The sequence below is a fragment of the Capra hircus genome, chromosome 3, assembly GCF_001704415.2.
Source record: "Capra hircus breed San Clemente chromosome 3, ASM170441v1, whole genome shotgun sequence".
In the NCBI taxonomy this organism is placed as follows: domain Eukaryota; kingdom Metazoa; phylum Chordata; class Mammalia; order Artiodactyla; family Bovidae; genus Capra; species Capra hircus.
Genome location: NC_030810.1, coordinates 10,258,843 through 10,284,547, shown reverse-complemented (window position 1 = coordinate 10,284,547; position 25,705 = coordinate 10,258,843). Strand labels below are relative to the sequence as shown.

Sequence of the window (25,705 nt, the reverse complement as noted above, 5' to 3'; positions counted from 1 at the left end):
GCCCTCCTTTCTGCTCCAAAATAACTTGAGGCCTCTATTGTGTTTGTGAAGCTACAGAGATGGATCTGTGCTGATAGATCTGGAAACTGAATAGCCTCTGCAAAGCTGGAACTACAAAGCTAATTAACACAAATTAAGCTGACCAACATGGTAACTCAGGCCTTGGGATACAGTTGAACATGTAAATTTAGCCAATTCAATTAATATTCATTAGGGAGTGGCAATATGTTTTATCAAGCATATTATCTCTACCCCCTACTTTCTATGCCTTATAAAAAGTCAAACCAGAGAATTATACTTTTTATTATTGAAATTATTTGAATTGTAAGTTCATCCACATTCAGAGTATTATAGACTGAATATTGTTCTACATGCCATTCAGCATAATTTTCCATATATTTGAACTATGGAGTTGTGTTTAATATCAGAAATTAGTCATTTATGACTGAGGCCATTCGTCAATGACTAAGAAAAGCCATGAAATTAAAAGACGCTTACTCCTTGGAAGAAAAGTTATGACCAACCTAGACAGCATATTCAAAAGCAGAGACATTACTTTGCCGACTAAGGTCCGTCTAGTCAAGGCTATGGCTTTTCCAGTAGTCATGTATGGATGTGAGAGTTGGACTGTGAAGAAGGCTGAGCGCCGAAGAATTGATGCTTTTGAACTGTGGTGTTGGAGAAGACTCTTGAGAGTCCCTTGGACTGCAAGGAGATCCAACCAGTCCATTCTGAAGGAGATCAGCCTGGGATTTCTTTGGAAGGAAAGATGCTAAAGCTGAAACTCCAGTACTTTGGCCACCTCATGCGAAGAGTTGACTCATTGGAAAAGACTTTGATGCTGGGAGGGATTGTGGGCAGGAGGAGAAGGGGACGACTGAGGATGAGATGGCTGGATGGCATCACTCACTCGATGAACGCAAGTCCGAGTGAACTCCGGGAGATGGTGATGGACAGGGAGGCTTGGCGTGCTGCGATTCATGGGGTCGCAGAGTCAGACGTGACTGAGCAACTGAACTGAACTGAACTGAATGGATTTGTTCATTCATTCATTCAAATATATGTTGAGTATCCACCACCAGGTTGGAGGGATTTGGTGGTTTAAACAGAATCTCAGTCATTGCCCTCATGATCTTATAGACTAAAGAGTACAATTTAGAAAGTCTGTACAATAGAGTGGGATGAGTGTTATGAGAGTGTAAGTTCAGGATGCCAATCAAATGATGCAACTTGGTCTTTCTTTGGGGTCACAGGAGGCCTTCAGGGAAGGGTAGGTATAAGTTAAGTTCTAAAAGATGGATAGGAGCTAACCAAAAAGTGGTAAGAAGGTAGCTAGAGAGAGATTATTTCAGGTGAGGGCAAGTTAAAAGAACTAAAAGGTAGCCAGTATGACTGCAGTAAAGAATGAAGAGGGAGAGAGAACTGGAGAGAAATGTGATGGGAATGTTCACCTTAGGAATTTAGGAGTTTGTATTTTTTTTTTCCTATGGACAATATGAAGACAACAGGGGTTTTAAAAAGAAGAGTAAGAAGCATCAGATTTGCTTCTTTAAAAGATAGTTTTGATTGCTACCTGGGAAATAGAAAGAAATGGCAGTAGTGACAGCATTTTTAGGGCCCACTGCTTTGGGAGCATGGTAACAAAGTAAGTCAGAAAGAGAAAGACAAATACCATATGATATCACTTATATGTGGAATCTAAGTATGACACAAATCAACATAGCTATGAAACAAAAACAGACTCAGATATAGAGAACAGAATTGTGGCAACGGTGGGTGGGTGGGGATAGGGAGTAGGGGAGGGAAGGCATGGGTGTCTAGGATTAGCAGAGGCAGAGAATTATAGACAGGATGGAGAAGCAAGATCCTACTGTGTGTGTGCTTAGTCTCTCAATCGCATCTGACTCTGCACCCAGTGTAGCCTGCCAGGCTCCTCTGTCCATGGGATTTTTCAGGCAAGAATACTGGAGTAGGCTGCTGTTTCCTTCTCCAGGGGGATAGTCTCATGCCAGGGATTGAAGCCACCTTTCCTGTGTCTCCTGCATTGCAGGCAGATTCTTTACCCACTGAGCTATCAGGGGAGGCCCTACTGTGTAGCACAAGGAACTATATTCAATCTTCTGTAACAAACCATAATGGAAAAGAATATGAAAGGGAATAAATATATGTATGTATATGTACACTTTGTTGTACAGCAGAAATTAACACAACATTGTAAATAAACTATTTATCTTTAATAAAATTTATTTAAAAAATATGAGCCATTACTAACCTTGCCTCTTTGAAAATACACTAACCAGACATTTGTTACTGAACTCAATTTGTCTTCTGGCCTATAACATTCAAGAGCTTCTGATTTTTTTTTCAAAATAATAGCTAGTATTTATTGAGCACTTGACAACTATACTAAACACTTCACCTAATCTTTACAACTTCCCTAAGGAGTATGTCAGAAAAGTACAGAACCTTGGGCCAAGGCCCTGGAGATGGAACCAGAGCCTTAAAAACGGTTATGCTCCATTCATTCATTTAGCATATTAAGCATTTCTGTGCTCTTGTCTGTTAGGTACCAATGGTTCAGACTTAAAGAACTTTGACAGAATCTCAGTGCAACAGAGGAAACAGACAATAAACCAAAGAAATAAGATGAATACTAGAAATTATAAAGAGAACTCTCATGTATGTTACATCACATATGAAATGGCATTACAGAGAGGGGAGAAGACTTTCGAGGTGACACTCAATCTGACATAGAAGAATGAAGAAGCCATAACTCTGCAGAAAGTTGGGGGAAGCGCACTTTGAGCTGGGTAAACAGCAAGCTCAAATACCTTGAGGCAAAAACCATACAGACGAAGTAACTTGATAAATCCTAAGAAAAGACATGGGCTTCCTGTGGATGGGGTTTGGGAACTAGAGAGATAAGAATGGGGAAGCAGATGGAGTGGGGGGGGGAGTTGGAGGGGGGCAGGCGGGGCGGGGGGGTTTTTTAAATCTTGGTAAGGTGTTTGGATTTTTATTCTAAGAGCGATGAGAAACCACTGAAGGCCTTTAAATAGAGGGAGGAAAATGACATCTGAATTGTTTTTTCCTAAAAGTTCACTGTAGCTGCTGAATGGAAAATGAATTAGAGAGGACCCAGAAAGAAAGCAAGGAGAAAAGTTATAAAGTGGTTGCAGTGAGACTTCCCTGATGGTCCAGCGCTTCAGACTCCACACTACCAATGCAGGGGGCCAGGATATGATCCTGAGAACTAGACCCCATATGCCACAACTAAGAGCCAGCACAGCTAAATCAATAAATATTTTTTTAAAAAGGTGGTTACAGTAATTTAGGTGAGAGATGGAGGTAGAAAAGATTAGGTTGTAGTGATATTTGAGATTTATTTCAAAGGTAGAAATGACTTTTTAATTTCATGCAGAGGATAAATCCCTGTTATGGTTAACTATCTGATGCCATTTACTATGCTGGGGAAGACTGGAAGGAATATGTTAGGTTGATAAAGTCAAGAGCTCCAGATTGGACATATTAAATCTGATATGTGAGCTAGACCTCTGAATGGAGATGTCTAGTAAGTAGTTGGATATATAAGTTGGGAACTCAGAAGAGAGATCTACGCTATCAAGTAAGTAAAAATGTAAAGATTATTAATCTTTAGAAGGTGCTTGAAGTCTTGAAGAGACTATCTAGATCAAAAGAAAGCCTGGTTGTTAAAGTGAGTCCCAAACTGAGATGTGAACTATCTCATCATTTAGAGGTCTTAAGAGGAAGAAGTCAGCAAAGGAGACGTTACTGAGGCAAGAGGAATATCATCCGAGTGTGATGTCACAGAGGTCAGTGAGAAAGTGTTTCATCAAAGACAGAGTACCATCTATGTTGAATGTTGCTAACAGGTAAAAAGAAATAGTATAGAAAATTTGTATTGAATTTGGCAATATGTAGCTCACTGGGGAGCTTCCCTGGTGGCTCAGTGGTAAAGAATCGACATACCAATATAAGAGACGTGGGTTCCATCCCTGGGTCTGGAAGATACCCTGGAGAAGGAAAGGGCAACCGACTCCAGTATTCTTGCCTGGGAAATCCCACATAGACAGAGGAGCCTTATGGGCTACAGTCCTGGGGTTGCAAAGAGTTGGACACAACTTAGCAATTAAAACAGTAGCAGCAGCAACAGCAGGCTCATTGGTATCCTTGGCAAGTTTATCAGAGAGTGGCCCAATTGAGGTGGACTGAAGAGGCAACAGAGGTAAGGAAACAGAGACCTTCAACATAGACAAGACCTTTTAGAACTAACACCAAAAAAAGAGGTCCTTTTCATCATGGGCAACTGGAATGCAAAAGTAGGAAGACAAGAGATACTTGCAGTAACAGACAAGTTTAGCCTTGGAGTACAAAATGAAGCAGGGCAAACGCAAAGAGTTTTGCCAAGAGAACGCACTGGTCATAGCAAACACCCTCTTCCAACAACACAAGAGACAACTCTACATGGACATCACCAGATGGTCAATACCAAAATCAGGTTGATTATACTCTTTGCAGTAGAAGATGGAGAAGCTCTCTACAGTCAGCAGAAACAAACATGATCTGACTGTGGCTCAGATCATGAACTCCTTATTGCCAAATTCAGACTTAAATTGAAGAAAGTGGAGAAAACCACTGGACCATTGAGGTATGACCTAAATCAAATCCCTTAGGATTATACAGTGGAAGTGACAAATAGATTCAGGGATTAAATCTGATAAGAGTGCCTGAAGAACTACGGAAAGAGGTTCATGACATTGTACAGGAGGCAGGGATCAAGACCATCCCCAAGAAAAAGAAATGCAAACAGGCAAAGTGGCTGTCTGAGGAGGCCTTACAAATAGCTGAGAAAAGAAGAGAAGCGAAAGGCAAAGGAGAAAAGGAAAGATACACCCATTTGAATGCAGAGTTCCAAAGAATAGCAAGGAGAGATAAGAAAGCCTTCTTCAGTGATCAATGCAAAGAAATAGAGGAAAACAATAGAATGGGAAAGACTAGAGATCTCTTCAAGAAAATTAGAGATACCAAGGGAACATTTCATGCAAAGATGGGCACAATAAAGGACAGAAATGGTATGGACCTAACAGAAGCAGAAGATATTAAGAAAAGGTGAAAAGAATACACAGAAGAACTATACAAAAAAGATCTTCTTGACCCAGATAACCACGATGGTGTGATCACTCACCTAGAACCCGACACCCTAGAGTCTGAAGTCAAGTGGGCCTTAGGAAGTATCACTATGAACAAAGCTAGTGGAGGTGACAGAATTCCAGCTGCACTACTTCAAATCCTAGGAGAGGATGCTGTGAAGGTGCTGCACTCAATATGCCAGCAAATTTGGAAAACTCAGCAGCGGCCACCGGATTCGAAAAGGTCAGTTTTCATTCCAATCCCAAAGAAAGGCAATGCCAAAGAATGCTCAAACTGCTGCACAATTGCATTCATTTCACAATCTAGCAAAGTAATGTTTAAAATTCTCCAAGCGAGGCTTCAACCGTACATGAACCAAGAACCTCCAGATGTTCAAGATGAATTCAGAAAAGGCAGGAGAACCAAAGATCAAATTGTCAACATCCATTGGATCATAGAAAAAGCAACAGAGTTCCAGAAAAAATCTACTTCTGCTTTATTGACTACACCAAAGCCTTTGATGGTGTGGATCACAACTAAATTCTTCAAGAGATGGGAATACCAGACCACCTTACTGCCTCCTGAGAAATCTGTATGCAGGTCAAGAAGCAACAGTTAGAATTGGACATGGAACAACAGACTGGTTGCAAATTGGGAAGGAGTATCAAGGCTGTATATTGTCATCCTGCTTAATTAACTTATATGCAGAGTACATCATGCAAAATGTTGGGCTAGATGAAGCACAAGCTGGAATCAAGTTTGCCAGGAGAAGTATCAGTAACTTTAGATATGCAGATGACACCACCCTTATGGCAGAAAGTGAAGACGAACTGAAATAGGAGAGTGAAAAAGTTGACTTAAACTTAACATTCAAAACACTAAGATCATGGCACCTGGTCCCACCACTTCACAGCAAATAGATGCGGAAACAATGGAAACAGTGACAGATTTTATTTTCTTGGGCTCCAAAATCACTGCAGATGGTGACTGCAGCCATGAAATTAAAAGACACTTGCTCCTTGGAAGAAAAGTTATGACCAACCTAGACAGCATATTAAAAAGCAGAGACATTACTTTACCAACAAGGTTCATCTAGTCAAAGCTATAGTTTTTCCAGCAGTCATGTATGGATGCGAGAGTTGGACCATAAAGAAAGCTGAGCACTGAAGAATTGATGCTTTTGAACTGTGGTGTTGGAGAAGACTCTTGGGAGTCCCTTGGACAGCAAGGAGATCCAACCAGTCAATCCTAAAGAAAATCAGTTGTGAATATTCATTAGAAGGACTGATTTTGAAGCTGAAACTCTAATACTTTGGCCACCTGATGGGAAGAACTGACTCCTCAGAAAAGACCTTCATGCTGGGAAAGATTGAAGGCAAGTGGAGAAGGGGACAACAGAGGATGAGATGGTTGGATGGCATCACCAACTCGATGGACATGAGTTTGAGCAAGCTCTGTGAGTTGGTGATGGACACGGAATCCTGGCATGCTGCAGTCTATGAGGTCGCAAAGAGTCAGACAGGACTGAGCGACTGAACTGAACTGAACTGAGCATAGACAATTTTAGTGCTGTTGCAAAGAAGAGTGGAAGAAATGAGATGATAGGGTAAAGAGAAGGTTTTGTTTAAGATGGAAATGATTCAGTAGAAGTAACTGATGATACAGCAAAGAAAATTCCCTGAGACAGCACAGGGGGTGCAGCGTGGAATCCAAATCACTGGGGCAGGAGTGGTGGGTGGGGGCCTAGGGCTTGCCCTTTGGTAGGGGCAGAGATAAACTTTTCATGATATCAGGAAGGAAGTCAGAGATGATGGGTACAGATCCTGGTGGCTTCTAGCTGGATGAGAATGTTCCTATGCAGTGATTTTTATTTTCTCGAAGAAATATGAGAAGTCATTAGTTATGGGGGTGTGACAGAAGAGAGTGTTGGAGTTTGAACAGAGAAAGCATGAAATACACTATCTCTGGAAGAGAGAAAGTGAACTTACTAGGGAAATTCGGTAAGATTGACAGGAAAAGCCTAATGCCCTTTTGAGAACTGTGGTCAAAATTTAAAGTGAAAGCCTCAGCCCTTGTTAAAGAAGGTGAATTCTTTGGTCTAACCAGAAACAGAATTTTACCAGGTGAGTATAATGGAGAAAGAGTTATGGCAATCGTAACATCTAAACTAGGTGACATAAGTTATGAATGTGAAAGTGAAAATTTTGGAGTTGTTTTTCTTTTTCCTGGCTGGATGGCATGTGAGATCTTAGTTCCCCAACCTGGGATCAACCCTGTGAACCCTGCAGTGGGAGCATGAAAGCCTAACCACTGGACTGCCACGCAAGTCCTGGTTTGGTGGTTCTGATGAAGTCAGACTCAGAAGTTACTATGTTGGCTGGGATTCCGAAATAGAGATTTTTTTTTAAGGAATGTTATTCCTGGCAATAACTAACAGGATTAACTACGATGTGGGTGGGGTGGCTAACATAGGATAGAAGGAAAGATGGCTGGAGGTGAGGAGGTAAAGGATTGACAGAGTATTACTGGGTGGTCATCCATTCAGACGGTGAATGATGTACAGAATTAGAAAAGAAGACATGAGCCATGGGCTAATATTAACCAGAGGAGTTATCCACCCAAAGGTCTCTGCTGCTGCTGCTGCTGCTGCTGCTAAATCACTTCAGTCGTGTCCGACTCTGCACGACCCCATAGACGGCAGCCCACCAGGCTCCCCCGTCCCTGGGATTCTCAAGATGACACTAATTAGGAGAGGTATTAAGGGAAATGGCTCATGCACCTCGAAATAAGAAGGATGTTGTTCATTGGTTGATTCCATATATTTTTTTAATATGGTAATTTAAAAATATCTTAATCTGTTCATCAAGTGTTTTGTGGTAGAATTAAGAAAAATGTTTAATTTCTTCTGTGATTTGTGTTTGTAAATAGTCTATATTCTGCTGCTGCTGCTGCTGCTAAGTCGCTTCAGTCGTGTCCGACTCTGTGCGACCCCATAGACAGCAGCCCACTAGGCTCCGCCATCCCTGGGATTCTCCAGGCAAGAACACTGGAGTGGGTTGCCATTTCCTTCTCCAATGCATGAAAGTGAAAAGTGAAAGTGAAGTCGCTCAGTCGCGTCCGACTCTTCGCGACCCCATCGACTGCAGCCTATCCCTCCGTCCATGGGATTTTCCAGGCAAGAGTACTGGAGTAGGTTGCCATTGCCTTCTCCGAAATAGTCTACACATATAACACAAAATCAAGGCCTTTTTGAGCAAGAGAACACTCACTTAAGCCTATTTAGACATTTATACTGCTAGAACCAATACTCCAGTTAGGTTCCAAAATCAAATCAGTAAACGCTGTGTACGAAATCTGTAAAATTTTCTCTAATTCCATTGGCCCAGCACAAAGCTAATTTATGCTTTTGAACTGGAGACTACTGTTCTTACTGGGGAAAGATCCCAGCAGGCTGCTCATGAGGGCAATCAAGAAAGAAAAGGGTCTCTCCCCAGGAGCTGATAGGGCCCTGGCTATTTGCTTTCACGGGAAAATTGCTGGGGAGAACCCATTCAAATATCTCCCAGCAAATCACGGTGGTCTACAGACAACTCTTTTCCCGCTCATTGGCCGACTGAAATCTTCAACCACTCCATTCCTCCCGCCTCTCATCGAGAGCCAATAGGAGAGATGAGATCTTCGTAACCTAGCGTCACCAAGCACAGTGCTTGCAATTGGCTATTGGAGCTACCGATCGAGAAGTAGGCGGGGCCATGCCAGCCGGCCTATATAAGAAGAGGACAAAGGCGGCGCGCCGCCTGTGTCATCCGCCATCTTGTGCGAAGCAAGGTGGCCTCCACGTTCCCTGAACGTCTTCTCCGCTTTTGCCTCGACCGCCCCTTGATCACAGACATGTCTCGGGACCGGTTCCGAAGCCGGGGCGGTGGCGGTGGCGGCTTCCACCGACGCGGAGGAGGAGGCGGCCGCGGCGGCCTCCACGACTTCCGCTCCCCGCCGCCCGGCATGGGCCTCAATCAGAATCGCGGACCCATGGGGCCCGTGCCGGGCCCGGGTGGCCCCAAGCCTCAGATCCCGCCACCGCCTCCGCACCAGCAACAGCACCAGCAACAGCAGCAGCCACCGCCGCAGCAGCCGCCACCACAGCAGCCGCCGCCGCTTCAGCCCCCGCCGCACCAGCCGCCCCATCAGCAGCCGCCGCACCAGCAGCCGCCGCCGCCACCACAGGACTCATCTAAGTCTGTCGTTCCACAAGGACCCGGTTCGGCTCCCGGAGTAGGCAGCGCCCCTCCGGCCACCGGCTCGGCGCCGCCCGCCACACCCCCGACCTCGGGGGCCCCCACGGGGCCAGGTCCCACCCCGACCCCGCCGCCCGCTGTCACCTCGGCGCCCCCAGGTGCGCCTCCCCCGGCTCCGCCGAGCAGTGGGGTGCCCACCACCCCCCCTCAGGCTGGGGGCCCGCCGCCTCCACCACCTGCAGGGGGCCCGGTGCCCGGGCCTAAGCAGGGCCCGGGACCCGGCGGCCCCAAGGGCGGCAAAATGCCAGGCGGGCCGAAGCCTGGTGGCGGCCCGGGCCTAAGCACTCCTGGCGGCCACCCTAAGCCGCCGCACCGAGGTGGCGGGGAGCCCCGCGGGGGCCGGCAACACCATCCGCCCTACCACCAGCAGCACCACCAAGGGCCGCCGCCCGGAGGGCCCGGCGGCCGCAGCGAGGAGAAGATTTCGGACTCTGAGGTGAGTGTCAACCTGAGCTACGCGTCGGTTTTCCTAAGATGGCGGCGGCCCCCCTCCCCGCCCTCCATTTTGTCGGAGGCCGGAAAGGGCGCCTGCGCGCGGGAGGCGGGGGTGGGTGGGCGGGGCTGCGGGATTGAGGGGCGGACGGCGTGGGTCCGCTAGCGGCATCCCTGGGGAGGCCTCCGGGCTGGCAGCGGGTGGCGTGAGGAAAGTTTGATGGGCCCTGTTAAAGCTAACGGATCCTGGGGTCCAGAGTAAAGAGTATAGCTTGAAATTTAGGATCGACGACATCGGGCGAGTTTTTCTCTTAACGCTTAGCCACAGGTTTCGTCGTTGACAAAAGTTTTAATCGTTTTATTGATACCCTTCCACCCTTTTGATTTCTGTCCACTATAGTTTTGTTGCTGTCAGGGACGTTAGGCATAAACGATTGACGAGGTTCCTGATACAGAGCCTACTCTCTAAAGAGACTTCTCAAGAGTATTATGATGGTTTCGGCTCTTTAATGTTATGAGTGATTACTTTAGAAGTCCGGTTAGGCATGTAATATGATCTTTAAAGGCAACAGAAAAGCAACCCCTATTGGACTGGTAACATTCAGTTTGGGGAAAAGACTATTGCTTCTTCATACTTGCAGAGGTACCTTCTTCCTACTTGGAGAGGTACCTTGTATCTGAAAGTTTCCTTCCTTTTATATCAGGGGTTTAAAGCCAACTTGTCACTTCTGAGGAGGCCTGGAGAGAAAACTTACACGCAGCGCTGTCGGTTGTTTGTTGGTAATCTACCTGCAGACATCACGGAGGATGAATTCAAAAGACTTTTTGCTAAATATGGAGAACCAGGAGAAGTTTTTATAAACAAAGGCAAAGGATTTGGATTTATTAAGCTTGTGAGTTTGGTTTTTGTGTTTTTCTGGTGGAATTCTCTTTTTTTGCTACTACATAGTGTTTTTTGAACCAGCAACTTTATAAAGTTTTCATCACTAACAGAAAAGATGTAGCTGCTGTGTAGTGCATAATAGTATTTAAAAAGGGGGATTGGGTGGGTAAGTGTCAGGGAAGACTGCTTGGAGATAAGTTGAACTGAGCTGGCAGAAGAATAGGATTGGGGGTTAGACTTGTAACAATTTTAGGGTGGGCGTTAGCCAGTTTTGAGGTCATTAACTTTGAGTGTATGTCTTGATGCTTGCAGGAATCTAGAGCGTTGGCTGAAATAGCTAAAGCTGAACTTGATGATACACCCATGAGAGGTAGACAGCTTCGGGTTCGATTTGCCACACATGCTGCTGCCCTTTCTGTTCGAAATCTTTCACCTTATGTTTCCAATGAACTGTTGGAAGAAGCCTTTAGCCAGTTTGGTCCTATTGAAAGGGCTGTTGTAATTGTGGATGATCGTGGAAGATCTACAGGGAAAGGCATTGTTGAATTTGCTTCTAAACCAGCAGCAAGAAAAGCATTTGAAAGATGCAGTGAAGGTGTTTTCTTACTGACAACGTAAGTTTATATGTTTATCTTCGTAACTATTAACTTAATGAAGAAATTGCAATATAGATGGAACAAAATTAAGATGCAACTATTTTTGTTGTTAGAACTCCTCGTCCAGTCATTGTGGAACCACTTGAACAGTTAGATGATGAAGACGGTCTTCCTGAAAAACTTGCCCAGAAGAATCCAATGTATCAAAAGTAAGAGCAATCTCTTAAAGTACAAAAGAGAACTTGTTCATTTTTTTTTTGTTTTTTAATTTTGTTTTGGAGTATAGCAGATTGACAGTGTTCGATAGTTCCAGGTGAACTGCAAATGGACTCAGCCATACATGTATTCATTCTCCCCCAAATGCCCCTCCCATCCTGTCTGCCCTGTAGCATTGAGCAAAGTTCTCTGTGCTGTACAGAAGGTTCTTGTTGGTTATCTATTTTAAATAATAGGAACGTGTGCATGTCTTACCCAAACTCTAACTGTCCTTTCCCCTTCAGTAACCATAAGTTCGGAGAACTTGATAATTTTTCAGTTTTGCTTAATATGTACAAAAATCTTACATATGCTTAATGAAGACATAGGTTTTGAAGCAGTCATTCAAATACCTAGTGTTTGTACCTGTTTTGAAGCAGTCATTCAAATACCTAGTGTTTGTTTCTGTGGTAGGTAGATTTTATAGGCAATCTTGTTTTGTTTTTTTAACAGTTGTTAAGATGTATTGTAGATATCTGGTTTTTCAAAGTTGGAAAAATATTCTTTGAATTGAAACTTGGCTTGGGAAATGGAATTAGGACAGTGGGGAAGGTAGGATTGATCCTCATTGCCTATGTTACTGTCTAGTATCATCCTGGTATGTGTAAAGAGAGAATTACGAATCAAGGTAATTTTTGCCTTCCAGTATTTCTTAGAAGTGAGAAGCCAGTGGAAGGACCAGTGTTTTTTAGGGGATATCAGATTACATATATTTCTTGTGTGCATCCATAAATTGGTTCATATTTAAATATTGTCAGGGAGAGAGAAACCCCTCCTCGTTTTGCCCAGCATGGGACATTTGAGTATGAGTATTCTCAGCGGTGGAAGTCCCTTGATGAAATGGAAAAACAACAGCGGGAACAAGTTGAAAAAAACATGAAAGATGCAAAAGACAAATTGGAAAGTGAAATGGAAGATGCCTATCATGAACATCAGGCAAATCTTTTGCGTCAAGGTAAAATACCTTCTGAATTTTGCCAGTAGGATCATTTGCCTTTTGAGCTTACTAGAATTTGTTAATGTGAATCTATAACAGAATTTTCCAATGTTCAGATCTAATGAGACGCCAGGAAGAACTAAGACGCATGGAAGAACTGCACAATCAAGAAATGCAGAAACGTAAAGAGATGCAATTGAGGTACAGTTTTGTCAAACCTTTGTTTCAGTGTTGCTGCTGCTAAGTCGCTTCAGTCGTGTCCGACTCTGTGCGACCCCAGAGATGGCAGCCCACCAGGCTCCCCCGTCCCTGGGATTCTCCAGACAAGAACACTGGAGTGGGTTGCCATTGTTTCAGTGTTAAGTGTACCTAAATTTTGGAGGTGAGTCAGTTGAGGTACAGAGGTGTTAAGTACGTCAGTGTTGGTTTAATGCTTAAATTGCAAAATAGAGATTTCTGTTATATGGCTCATTTACTTTGCTGGAATACATTTAGGGCTTTTCGCCTTAGTCACTGTCCCAACCTTCGTTTGCTGTAATGCTCTTAGGTAAACTACTAGTTTCCTTCAAGCTGAATTTTTTTAATGTGCATAAAGTTTTTGTTTATGTACTTGATGAATATTTCCAGGCAAGAGGAAGAACGACGTAGGAGGGAAGAAGAGATGATGATTCGTCAACGTGAGATGGAAGAACAGATGAGACGCCAAAGAGAGGAAAGTTATAGTCGGATGGGCTATATGGATCCAGTAAGTAAACTTTTGCAATGTAATCAGAGTTCTCTACAGAATTTGTGGATACCTAGGGTGCAGTTTATTCAGTTAAATACCACTTTTCACGTGGTAGCTATTCTGCCTTTTTCTTTCTTTTTAACCCAAGTGTTTATGATTGATAGGCCTTGAGTTTTACCTTCTCTTTGGGTGGGCCAAAAGATTTCATTGGTTAGGAAGAAGCTTGGTTTATAGGTTTTTTGATAATGGCATCTTTTAAAAAATTGCCTAATTGGTTTTTTCCAATTTTTGAAAACAATTTTCGTTACGCTTTGGAAATTCCTTCTTAGGGAATTTCCAAGTTAAGAGTTACCAAGTTAAGAATGCTTGGTATGGGTTTAGTACAAGTGTATGAAAGGTTCTTTTTTTTTTTTTTTTTAATTTCAGAGAGAAAGAGACATGAGAATGGGTGGTGGAGGAGCAATGAACATGGGAGGTAAGAATGAAAATTAAATTAGTAGTACTGATGAAGAGCAGTATTTTGGTTGAGTGGTAACCAGCATTTTTGTTTCCTAGATCCCTATGGCTCAGGAGGCCAGAAATTTCCACCTCTAGGTGGTGGTGGTGGCATAGGTTATGAAGCTAATCCTGGAGTTCCACCGGCAACAATGAGTGGTTCCATGATGGGAAGCGACATGGTAATGTATCTTGTGGGACATAGTTCAAAAGGAAATTCTCATTCTCACAACTTATGTGTGTGTGTTTTTTTTGTTTTTGTTTTTTAAGTAGGTGACTGGACTTCTTTTAGTTCCCCTATCGTGTAAATCCGTAATATTGATGAATACCTTGGCAACATAGAAGAACTCAATGTGGTAACCTCACCTGATAAGGTTGCCAACAAAAAGTCAATACTGTTAGTAGTATGTTGGGAGTTATCTTTGGCAATAAGTAGACTTAGGTGCTTTCCATTATATTGCTTGTGTACTTTTGCACAATAGTTCATGGCAAATCCAAATTCTAAATGTTAGATACTACTGATTATTCTACATCCAAGTGAGAGTAATCAAATGGCAAGCTGTCATTCATAAAGCTGGTATTTGCCATAAGTGTGAATCAGACTTGTTTGTAGCTTGTAGCTTTAGGCATGTTTTAGCAATGTGTAGGCCTTTGACCTACATTTGGTGTGACTTTATCCATGAAAAGGGAATTGTTTAGTCTTCGGACTCGTCGTTTCCCTCCTGTTGGGCCTGTCTTTAGGTGTACTTTCTAAAATAAATGGACATCTCTTTTGCTACAGAATAGCAAAAGTCACGGTTATTTTTTAGCATACTAGTTGTGTGCATTTGATCTGAACCTTCTTGATGGTGTCATATTTTAGCTGTATAGATAGCCTGTCAGGATCCTTTAGGACAACCAAGAGAATTGGTCTGAGTGGTGATATCGGGATTTTACAATCCTTAGAAGAACTGAATATTGGCTGTAGAGGTGGGTTTGGAGAAAAGTGCTTTGTCACAACCGAATTGAATCTAATTAGTTCATCTACAGTCTTTTGGCAAAGGAGAGAAGCTGCAATATATAGCTCACTAGATTCATTTTACAAATAATGATTTAGAATGGGGCCTCATCTACTTTAGGCTTTGAAGATTAGAATCATAAATAGTTGGAGGGTTAAATGTAGTGCTGTTAGCTTCAAAATGAATTTTAAAAATAATGTGTTATATTTTGGTTTATATGCTTCCTAATAGTCAGATATAGGTTCTATATCAAATTTGTAACTAATTTGACACGATGTTCCCACAGTTCAGATGTTATAGTCCTTGTGACGTATAGCTTCTGGATTCTAAGATGATGTGGTAACAAACCCCCAAATTTCCTTTTCACCTTTTTGAGATAATACAATGCGCTGAAAACCTAAAATTGTTAGATTTTGAAATAGTTTGAAGGGTTAGGATTTAGTCTTAAGTAGCCCTGTAGTAGTTTATAGGAAGCATATTGAAATTATTTATTATAACAGTTTTAAACCCTGATACCTTTTTTTAATTTTTGGGGGGTTTTGTTGGATTGTTTTGGGGCTTTGTTTTGTGTTTTGAGCAATACCTTTAATGATTGGTCTGCTTTATATGAATTTGAAAGATAGCTCAGGCTGCTGTGCTTGCATATCTGTAGGGTTACTGTGTTTGGGATCATAGGTTTCTAGGACTAGAATTAATCTAAAACAAGATGGAATAAAGTCCTGCTTTATTGCAGTCACTTAAGCTTGGTATTAATGCTGTTTGGGAGACACCCAAAACACGGAATCATAATTGTCGGGACTTTTCACAGACATAAGGGAAAATGAAAAGTTGGGCTGTTAGGAGGGTGGGCTGTATATTCAGTTAATTTGCAACTATAAAGAACAGTACTGTGAACATAATTTCTCTGGTTTTATGTAGTGATGGCTGTGAAGGTGATATACTTGGAGAGAATATGGCAACACTTTTAAATCAAATTGCTGTGCCGGTTAAGTGACTAAACCTATTAGTCTTCTATTCTTTTTCTTTTTGTAGTCTGGTAGCATTTTATTAAAAACTTTGAACCTTTTAAGATTTCTGCAACTTAGCAGATGTGTCTTAAGATCTTGAAAAGCACAAGGTTTCTTATGCAGCACATACCACTAACTGGTGAGTAGGTCTTTGTCACTTCATTGAGTGAATTGAATCTGTCTGGTTGGGCTTGTTAGGCTTACTTGGAAATTAAATTTCCTGTTCAGACCTTGAAAGCGAGAAGTTTGTAAGCTTTTCAGTGGGTTAATCTGATGTGAAATTTCTTAAAACTCATTTTGGAATGGGTTTTCACATCTGCACTAATTCTTAAATTTTTTAGCACTACAGGGAAGATCTATTCTTTGAAACAGGTGTATGAGAATGGCTCAAGTGGGAACATACCACAAGGCATGTATTATCGTAAACTAATTTTCAAATTACCCTTTTTTCCTTTCTATGTTCCCGGTACCTGTGGATCGACTCATTGGTGATTGTATCGACGAACGTTGACTACGGAACCTTCTAAAATATTTACTTAACACACATGGACATCAACTACATATAATGAACTGTTAATTACTGTTCCAATAGCGTACTGAGCGCTTTGGGCAGGGAGGTGCGGGACCTGTGGGTGGACAGGGTCCTAGAGGAATGGGGCCTGGAACTCCAGCAGGATATGGTAGAGGGAGAGAAGAGTATGAAGGCCCAAACAAAAAACCCCGATTTTAGATGTGATATCTAGGCTTTCATTCCAGTTTGTTTTTGTCTTTTCTTGTTTAGATAACCAATCTTTTAAATTCTTGCATTTTAGTAAGAAAGCAACCTTTTTATGGATGTTAGCAGTTTATTGACCTAATATTTGTAAATGGTCTGTTGGGGCAGGTAAAATTATGTAATGCAGTGTTTGCCACAGGGGAATTTTTTTTTTCCTTTTTTTTCCTTTTTTTTTTTTTTTAAACTGTATAATGTCCCTCAAGTTACGGCAGTGTACCTGTGCCACTGAATTTCCAAAGTGTACCAATTTTTTTTTTTACTGTGCTTCAAATAAATAGAAAAAATAGTTACGATATTGATCTTCAACTTTGCCATTCATGCTTCTATGCACATTAGGCTAGGTATTCCACTTGGAAAGCATAAGAGTGTCTAGGCCTTTGAATGGCATATGCCATTTCTGGGAAATGTTATTTGTAGGCTAAGTATTGCTTTCTACTTATAAGTACCCCCTTGTTTTAAAAAGAAGAAATGCTTATTGAAGTAGTTTCATGATTTGATTTGTTTGGCAAGGAAGCAAGCTGGTGCTAAGTATTTTTAAATGGCTATGTAAGCAAAGCTGAATTGTAAATCTTATTCAGGAATGTGTATCAAGATTATGGAATGGGTGTAAGACTATTGGTAGGGGGAGAAAGTGGGTATGACTTAAATGGATCTTTTATGGCCCTGTGATCTATTCTTTCCTTGAAAGTTTCTGAAGAAAAAGTGGAAAGATCATTTTGTTGCATTCCTCCATTCTTGTTTTTTAAAAAACGAGTCCCAAGCCCTACAAACGGCTTGTATTGAACTTTCACATTTGAATTAAAGATTGTTAAACATGAAGCCTTTTCATGTATTACTTTTAAGTGATTTATAAAGGTGGAGTTTAGTGTGAATAATTCAAAAATAAGAGGTGTAGTTAATCATAAAGTAGGTTAGAAATGTATATACTTGTACTCTAACTTACATCTCCTTGTGCTACTTCTATTGGGCAAAATCTGTAGGACTATGAAAAAAACTTAGTCTGTTTTCTACGAGCTTGTAGTGACTGTTAATAACATAGGGTGGGAGAGAACCATTCTTACGAAACATTTTTGTTTTTCATAGTTTCCTTTTGATGTGGCACAAAATCTGGAGAGAGTTGCTCGTGCTACACAGTACAGATGTTCCTTCCTCCCACCATAAAGCTTTCGGAGTGTTTCGATGGTGGTGTCAGTTTAACGTCAACTTCATTGACTCTCCTTCCATCAGAGACATTTTGACTTATTAATAAAATAGTTTGTTACTGGTGTCTGTTAGTACAATGGGAACACCTGCTTTCCCAGTGTATATATAAGCAGAGAAACAATTTCCTAAAAGTAGTAGGTAAAGTAATTGAATGGTTTGGCTTTGATTTTAGCTATGTTTCCATTCAAATTTGTACATTATAGAACTCTTACTGTGGGATGTGTCTTCCTCCTTTTCACCTCTTTTAGTGTTAATTGGCAAAAGTAAAATTCTAAATCAAATCTTTGTTTAAATGCTGAAGTAAGTTTAGTATTGTGCCTGAGTACAAAGGGAAACATAGAGTTGAAACAATTGAGCACTGTGCATAAGAAACCTGTTAATACTAAAACACTAGTGGAGTATAAAGGCATGCCACCACATTCTGGCTGTGTGACTGACAGGTACCTGGTGTGCTAATTAAGGGAGAGAATCTCGTTAGAAAATGTTCATTATTTCTGTTCACCAAGACACTTGGAAATGAGTAGTTCTACCATAATTATAGGAGGAAGTTTTGTCCCAAGTCAATAATTGGTGATAATGTATGAGATTTTCTGTACTGGAAACAAGGGTCTTGATTTGAAAGGAGTCCATTACAATTTGAATTGTATGGTAGGGACTCCGTTAATGATAAGAAAATAAGGGGTGTTCATGGGACACCCACAGAGGGTGAACTTGAATGTGTGGGTGGGGGCTGGTGGGGAAATGGGAAAATCTGCCTATAAAATTAATGTTTCAGTTTATTTTTCAGATTACATGCCTTTCTTTGTAAGGGATGCTGGCACAGACCCCTAAAATAAGCTTTTCGTAGTACTGTACCTTTGAAGAGTGGTGAAGGATGCTAATGGATTATCTCCTAAAAGTTGTGGTTTTGGTAGCCTTACTGTGTAGAATTGCTAAACATTGTTTAGCAAATAATGTTGCTTAGTTTTAACTAAGTTTTGACTTTTATCACTGAAATAGCAGTGTATCAAGGGTTGTAAGCTACTCAGACTTTCAACAAGTCCTGCAATGTATATCATAGCCTAATGTGAATTTAAATTATCTTAAAAAGTATATTCCTAAAAGCTGATTTACGAAACTTGGGGTGGGAAAGGGAAGGTAGTAGTTTAGAGGTAAAATTTTGGCCAGTCTTCTCATTTAAAGAAACCACCTGCCCCCATTTCCTCTTCTCCACTTTCTCTCATAATTTTAAGAGGAACGCTTGATTGTTTTTAAACTAACTGCTCCTCTTATTACTCCTTATCTTTAAAAACTGCATTCTCTAAGAGATCCCAGTGTATTTAATAGGACTTTAGAAACTTAACCCATTGGTTCATGTTTAGTGAAACCATAATCTTCTTCGCTTAAAACACTAATTAAACTTCTAAGAAGTACTGTAAAACCCCACCACTCTTTATTAGATGTATTATATCACTAATACAAATAGACAATAATTTGGGAAATTGTAATGTGACGCCTGTGCAATTTTTGTAAGTGGCATATCATGGCAGATCAAAATTTAGATACTTGGCTTTTCTTGGGCAAGCCACTAAGTTTGTGGCGGAATATTTTCTGGTGTTCTTGGACTGCAATTGTGCACTATTAAAGTAGTGGCCTGCTACATAACTGCATTTAGCCAGCATTTCTGCAGTGCGTAACTGTGAGGAACGTAGTACCGCAAATGGCAATGGACATTAGGACCCGGATGTAGTATTCCTGCTTGCTCCGAGATTCTCATTGCCGACTGCATACAGGTAGGTAACAAGCAATATAATCTAACTTGGTGACTTGCTATGTACTTTTATTCCGTGGGCATTCTGACATCATACTTCTGACAATGAAATTACAGTGCAGCACCTAACACGTGTATGATAAAGCTAGCTTATGTCAAAACTGTGTGGGTTTGGGTTAGAGCTGTAATTTGTCAGGCAGAATTCAGTGCTGTTGCAGTTCTCAGATAAAAAGTGCAAACTTGAGTATTTGGTATGTATCTGATTCAGTTGTGTGGGTTTTAGTTGCATCGTAACTGAAGATAACATGAAACACATCAGTGGTGTGGGGGAGAGGGGACCATACCATGTTTGGAAAGTAGAGTGCTTTTAGCATCTTGACACAGACTGTATACAGCATGTGACAATTAGTTTCTGTTGTAGCAAACTGACCTCCGCATAGGTCAGCAATATCAATTTCAGAGTGTAATCTTGGTTATTACTCCACACGGTTGAGTGAATTAAAACTAAAAGTACAGTTTTTTTTTTTGCAATGTGATTTGAACATTTTTAAAATGGGCTCCATGGGAACAGCTTTGTTATTAACTGGGGGCATAGAGGGGAATCTAACATGAATAGTTCAAGCTCTGTGATTTGTCTAAATATGTCTATACTCTAAACCGGGGGAAGATGGTGTGGCATGTTGACTTGCCTATTGAATACACGTTGGGAATCATTTCCCAACTGTAAGACTTCGTCGTATTCTGTAGGATAACTGCAAATGTTCAGGGTAGCTTTTTGAATTTGGTTCCCTTAGCTTTTTAGGGATGAGATGTTGCAATCCAAACTGTTCGATTACCAAAATAGTAAGTCTTCAAAAGCACCCTCTATGTTGTTCAGGATTTAAGCTTTGCCTCGACAGTTGTTCCAGACCTCAATTCAACTGAACATTGGTCTATGAACTGATTTTTAGCTAGCATGCATGAGAAATAGCTTTCATGTATAATGTTTTCTGCTCTGTAACTGGAAAGTTTGGTTTACTTCGCATAAATGTTGGCAAAACTCTTCATGATTATGAGAATTTCTTTTGTATCAAGAAAAATGGCTTGCTCTTTGGCAAGCAGTTCACATGGTGGGGACAGGCTTGTAACTTTAATATGCAGTCCATTCAACCAAATGACGTGACTCCTGCTAGATGAAAGAAAAAATGGTGACTAGTTTAGCTCTGTATTAGTAATACAATGTACATCAAACATAATGCTCAGTATTAGTGACAATAGTGTCACGAAATTGGCATGCAATTCTGATGGGGTTTTCCTATGGCATAATCCATGAAGTTGGTAGCCAACATTTGGCTACCGTGGCTCAGTGATTGTTTAGAAATAAAATATCAGGTTTATTTCTTAACAGTCAATAGCACTTTTGAGAGAATGTACTTAATATATGGACATCATCGGGTTGGGGGGTAATTTTGCTTCATTCTGCTTATTTCAAGATGATAGGCTTTTGCACTTTCAATGAGAAACCTGTGACTTAAGTTGATTCTTCCTAGTTTCGATTTGTATGTAGCTGTAATTTGTGAATTTTAGTGCAGAGGGTCTTTTTAAAAATCAGTCAAAAAACGGGATAAACGGGTTTCAATAGTAACTATATCCCAGGTGCTTGCATTGTATTTCATAGTCTTGTCTTACTACAAACAAAAATTATTTTTAATGACAATGGTCGCAAGTTCAGAGGTGTGATGCCAGAATGCATTTTCGTACTGTTAGGCCCTTGGGAATAGATACCGGTGCTTTATGAAAGATGAAAGAAATGCAATGGGTGCTCTTCATATAAGGTTGCAAAACCTACAAAGAATGCATAATAGTCTCATTTTTCCCGAGGAAGATGCGTGTGACTAGTTTTGGACTTTTAACCTTAATGGGGGTTGCATGTTTCTTATTGTTAATCATTGTCAGCTGCAGTGACATGATCCACAGTCCTGCATTTACTGCCTTAACATTAATGATTTTGGGTAGGTTTTAGAGAGCTGGGATGTTTGTTCTGGGCCTTTATTTGGTTTGGGCTTTAGCTGATAACGTTTCAGTGCTCTGTCAGCTAGTGCAGTTCTCAAATGGCTGCCTGTTAGGGAAAGAATTCAGAGGATTTGGCTGCTCCTAATCATCTGTCATTGCTGCTAGATAATGATTGGCAATTTTTAAGACTCAACTGTGGAACACACAGTTGTTGGTAAACCATCAAACTTAAATGTTGCTTTTGAACACCAGTGCTGAAAAGATTTATTCAGAGGGTGAAAAGGGGGCTGGATGCAGAATAGGCTAATCTGGAGAATGGAGGAAGAATGCAAAACGATATAGTATCCCTTATGGATGGTACATGTGCAACAGGGAACTATTTCATATACCCTTGGCAGTCTCTGAGTCAGGGAGGAAGAAAAACCTGGAATTTGGATTAAGGCTGATCTTTCTGGTTTTTGTGCACTGTGGCTCTGCCAGGCATACATAGTGAAGGTGAATGTCTTCTCCCTCAGAAAAACTCAGGTTCCTTGCTGTCCTGATAAGGCATAGCTTTCCTGCCGTAACTTAAAACTCAGTGAGGACTTAAGAGGGAAAGAATGAGGCAAATATATAGGACTGCAGGATAACAACTGCATTGTTGTGTACTGTGGCACGGGGAGGGCACTCTTGGAGGACTCTCGGAGGACCACGCCTCAGGTGGTCAGTCCACCTGAGGATGGAAGACATACTTGGTGGGGAGCAGGGTATGTGCTTCTATATGAAAAGAGCCGATGTTAGAACTCATTTGGTAAGGTGAACGTTGTCACATACCTTCACATAAGGGATAGTATATTTTGGGTTGCAGTCAAACTTCATTGTGCTCAGACTGGTGAAGATGCAGTTAGGCTTTTGTAAATACAAAGAAGATACAGTTCTCACTCTAATTCAGGTGTCTACTGCTACTTCAGAATGATTTTAGATTCCACCCCACCCCCATGAAGTTTCTTCCTATTTTTTATGCTGTAACTTGCCCCCAATCTTTGTTTCTCGATTTTACTCTTTAAATTTTGAAATTAACTAGCATTTCAAATCTTCATGCCCTTGTCTTTTATATTAACTTTTTCTTATTATTCTTTAGGTAAGAATGATTGATGTTGGCTGATAACTGGAGTGCTCATTCACTTGAAGTAAGCTTCCTTGAAAGTCTACCTATTAAGGATTTGGGGTTTGGTTTCTATTTAATGGTTAAATGATTTTATTTAACTGTGGGGTGAAAGCCATTTGATTTTTAAGATGTTCACCTCTTGATACCCCTGTATTTTTGTTTTTTAAAATAGATGTGTGTGGGTGTGTATGAGTTGGAAAGAAAAAAGGCTGGGAATACTTACTACAAAAATGTTAAACAGTAGAAGAAAAAGATGGCGTTAGATCAGAAAAAGCTTGAATTGGTGGAGAAATACTGTATTTTGTGGTACTCTAAAATCAACTTTGGACCAATTCAGAAATCTTGAGATTCCTTTTACATTATAAATTGTGAAGAACAATTGTTTCGTCACTGGTAGGGGGAATTCCTTAAGTACATTTGACTTTGAACAACATGGGTTTGCGCTTCAGGAGTTCACTTAATGATGCAAGATTTTTTCTAATAAATACATACTACAGTGCCAGGTCTTACCTAAACAGTAACTGTGAGAGTGAACGTTGCTCAGTCGTGTCTAATTCTTTGCAACCCCCTGGATAGCAGCCTGCCAGCCTCCTTTGTCCATGGAATTATCCAGGCAAGAGTACTGAAGGACATCTTCCCAACCCAGGGATCGAGGCCAGGTCTTCTCCCTTGCAGGTGGATTCTTTTTACTGTCTGAGCCACAGGGGAAGCCCATAGCCAAAAAAAAAAAACCAAACCACTATTGAAATCCAAACCTATGCTAAAATATATACCTGTTGATACCAGAATAAAGTGTACATGTTAAAAATCAGTTCAAAAATGTTCAAGATATGCCGAATACGTTGTCATAACAAGGTTATATTTTAATGATAGGTGGATATAAGTTTTCAAGACTTCACACAGCATGAGCTGATCAAGAAAGAAAGCCACAACTTGTTAGACTGACGAAGTATCAAGGTAAGTTGAGATTCTTGACTCTAAACTGTCCTCAGGAACTCCAGTCGTTATGACTTCGCCTTCTAATGCATGGGGTGAGGGTTCAGTCCCTGGCAGGAAATTAGACTCCCACATGCCTCGGGGCCAAAAAACAGAAGCAGTCTTGTAACAGATTCAATAAAGACTTTTAAAATGGTCCACATCAAAAAACATCTTAAAAAAAAAATGTCTTCAGAAGGAATCTTGGGTGGTGTAAGATAACTACTTATGTGGATATCTCATTTTAATTGCTTCTATGTTAAAACTTATTTGTAGCAAGTATATTTTTATAACATTTACTTAAATGTTTAATCATCTTTTTTTTTTTTTAAGTCTTCTGAGGTGTTGTAGCCCATGGCTTTAGTCTTGTTTGGCTAAAGTCTCGGGAAAAACAGGGACTTTATTAAAAAACAGTTTTTAATAAAAACATATATAGCTCTATTTACCTTTACATCCATATAACAATGCAGAGGAAGAAGATTTTAAGTTCCTATTTTTCATCCAGATAGTTAAATGGTGGAGTCACTGATAGAATAGATGGAAAACAAAATCTAGAGGGTTGGCAATTTTAAAGGGCAATTCAACTCTGCTTTTCTGGCTAAAAAGCAGTCATAGACATTATGTAGACAAATGGACAATGACTGTGTTCCAGTAAAGGTTTTTTTTTTCTTTTACAAAATTGGCTGTAGACAGCTTACCTGTCTGATGTAATAAAAATTGCATTTCTTCATGGTATCACTTAGGTATAAAGGGCTATTAATCAGTTGAATTACATTTTAATTCAGTTGAATTTTAAGCAGAAATGGGAGAATTGAGATCTGTGTCTTACACCTTAGAAAGTATTAGTTGCTCAGTTGTGTCTGATTCTTGCAACCCCATGGACTGTAGCCTGCCAGGCTCCTTTGTCCATGGGATTTCTCAGGCCAAGAATACTGGAGTGGATTGCTATTGCCTTCTCCAGGAGATCTTCCTGACCCAGGGATCAAACTTGGGTCTCCTGCACTGAGGGTAGATTCTTTACTGCCCAAGCCATCAGAGGGTGCCAGTTAATGGAGTGTCTTGAAGAGATCTGCCTTTTAAGAGTTTGGTTGTCACTAAAAGTTGTTGTAGAAGATGGAAATAAAATTTAATAAACTCGCTAGGTGAGTCTGGTATTAAAATTATTTGTGCTGCTTAACCCATATTTATCTAAAGATAATCAAATACTTATGCTACCACATTCTTTGTTTAAAGTTTATTTGATTGTTGCTGATAAATAAATTTGAGACCTTGATACCTAGTTATTACGACTTTTGGAATAATTGTTTCCTTTTAATTGGCAGGATTACGTGAACTGTCCTGAAAACCAGTGAGGAAAAGAGCAGAGAGAGGAATCAACCTGTTGTTGAATAAAAATGTTTCAAGATGGGAATTTGTTTTGGTTTTGTTTTTAAGTAGGATTCTTCTATTTTCTAGAATTTTCCGTAAGTGTCAGCAACTTATTTCTCAGTGGCATTGAGGTCATTCCATATTATATTTCTTGAGGCCTTTTTGGCAGAGCTGTTTCAGCCTTTCCCCCCCCCCCCCCCAGCTTCTTAATAACTAATCAACCTGATGCCCTTATTTATTCACAGGTTTAGCTGTCAGTATCTTAAAAATTGCCTTCAGGGACTTCTGGCTGTCCAGTGGACCAGTGCACGGGGTACAGGTTTGAGGCCTGATTGGGGAATTAAGATCTCATGTGCTGCCCGGTGTGGCCTTAAAAAATTGCCTTCAGTCTTCATAAGTTTTAGTCTTGGAGTTACCATGTGATCAGCAATTGTTAATTGCTTCAGAGGTGGCATAGGATGAGATAGTTAGCATCACTGACTTAGATGGATGTGAATTTGAACAAACGACAGGAGATGGTGTAAAGACAGGAGCTTGGTGTGCTGTGTAGTCCATGAGATAGCAAAGTCACAACAGATTCTAACGTGACAGTGACTGAGCATCAAAGCAACTGCTTAGTAGGTTTTTATATACCACTTATGTGTATTAGAAAAGGATTATCAAATTATGGTTATGAATAATTGGGTGTTATTTCACTTAAAGACTGAATTGCATGTTGC

General features: G+C 40.7%; 1 protein-coding gene across 3 annotated transcripts; it reads left to right on the top strand.

Annotated features, from left to right (window-relative positions):
- Positions 8,932 to 25,029, top strand: SFPQ (splicing factor proline and glutamine rich). 3 transcript variants are annotated; one of them, XM_018041360.1, is made up of 13 exons: positions 8,953 to 9,882; positions 10,583 to 10,771; positions 11,074 to 11,375; positions 11,471 to 11,566; positions 12,371 to 12,567; positions 12,666 to 12,750; positions 13,177 to 13,294; positions 13,703 to 13,751; positions 13,832 to 13,953; positions 16,369 to 19,526; positions 22,617 to 22,665; positions 23,517 to 23,600; positions 24,941 to 25,026. In XM_018041360.1, the coding sequence occupies exons 1-10, from the start codon at positions 9,043 to 9,045 to the stop codon at positions 16,504 to 16,506; spliced, it is 2,136 nt and encodes a 711-aa protein (XP_017896849.1). In that variant the 5' UTR covers positions 8,953 to 9,042; the 3' UTR covers positions 16,507 to 19,526; positions 22,617 to 22,665; positions 23,517 to 23,600; positions 24,941 to 25,026. The 3 variants fall into 3 exon arrangements, with proteins under 3 accessions (XP_017896840.1, XP_017896849.1, XP_017896855.1); XM_018041351.1 differs by having other exon boundaries at positions 8,932 to 9,882; positions 16,369 to 22,665; XM_018041366.1 differs by lacking the exon at positions 16,369 to 19,526 and having other exon boundaries at positions 24,941 to 25,029.

Excerpts from the sequence above, each read along its gene's own strand:
- SFPQ (XM_018041351.1), top strand. The coding sequence starts at position 9,043 with ATGTCTCGGGACCGGTTCCGAAGCCGGGGCGGTGGCGGTGGCGGCTTC. Across the intron at positions 9,883-10,582 it reads AGAAGATTTCGGACTCTGAG|GGGTTTAAAGCCAACTTGTC; the intron begins GTGAGTGTCAAC and ends CTTTTATATCAG. Across the intron at positions 11,376-11,470 it reads GGTGTTTTCTTACTGACAAC|AACTCCTCGTCCAGTCATTG; the intron begins GTAAGTTTATAT and ends TTTTGTTGTTAG.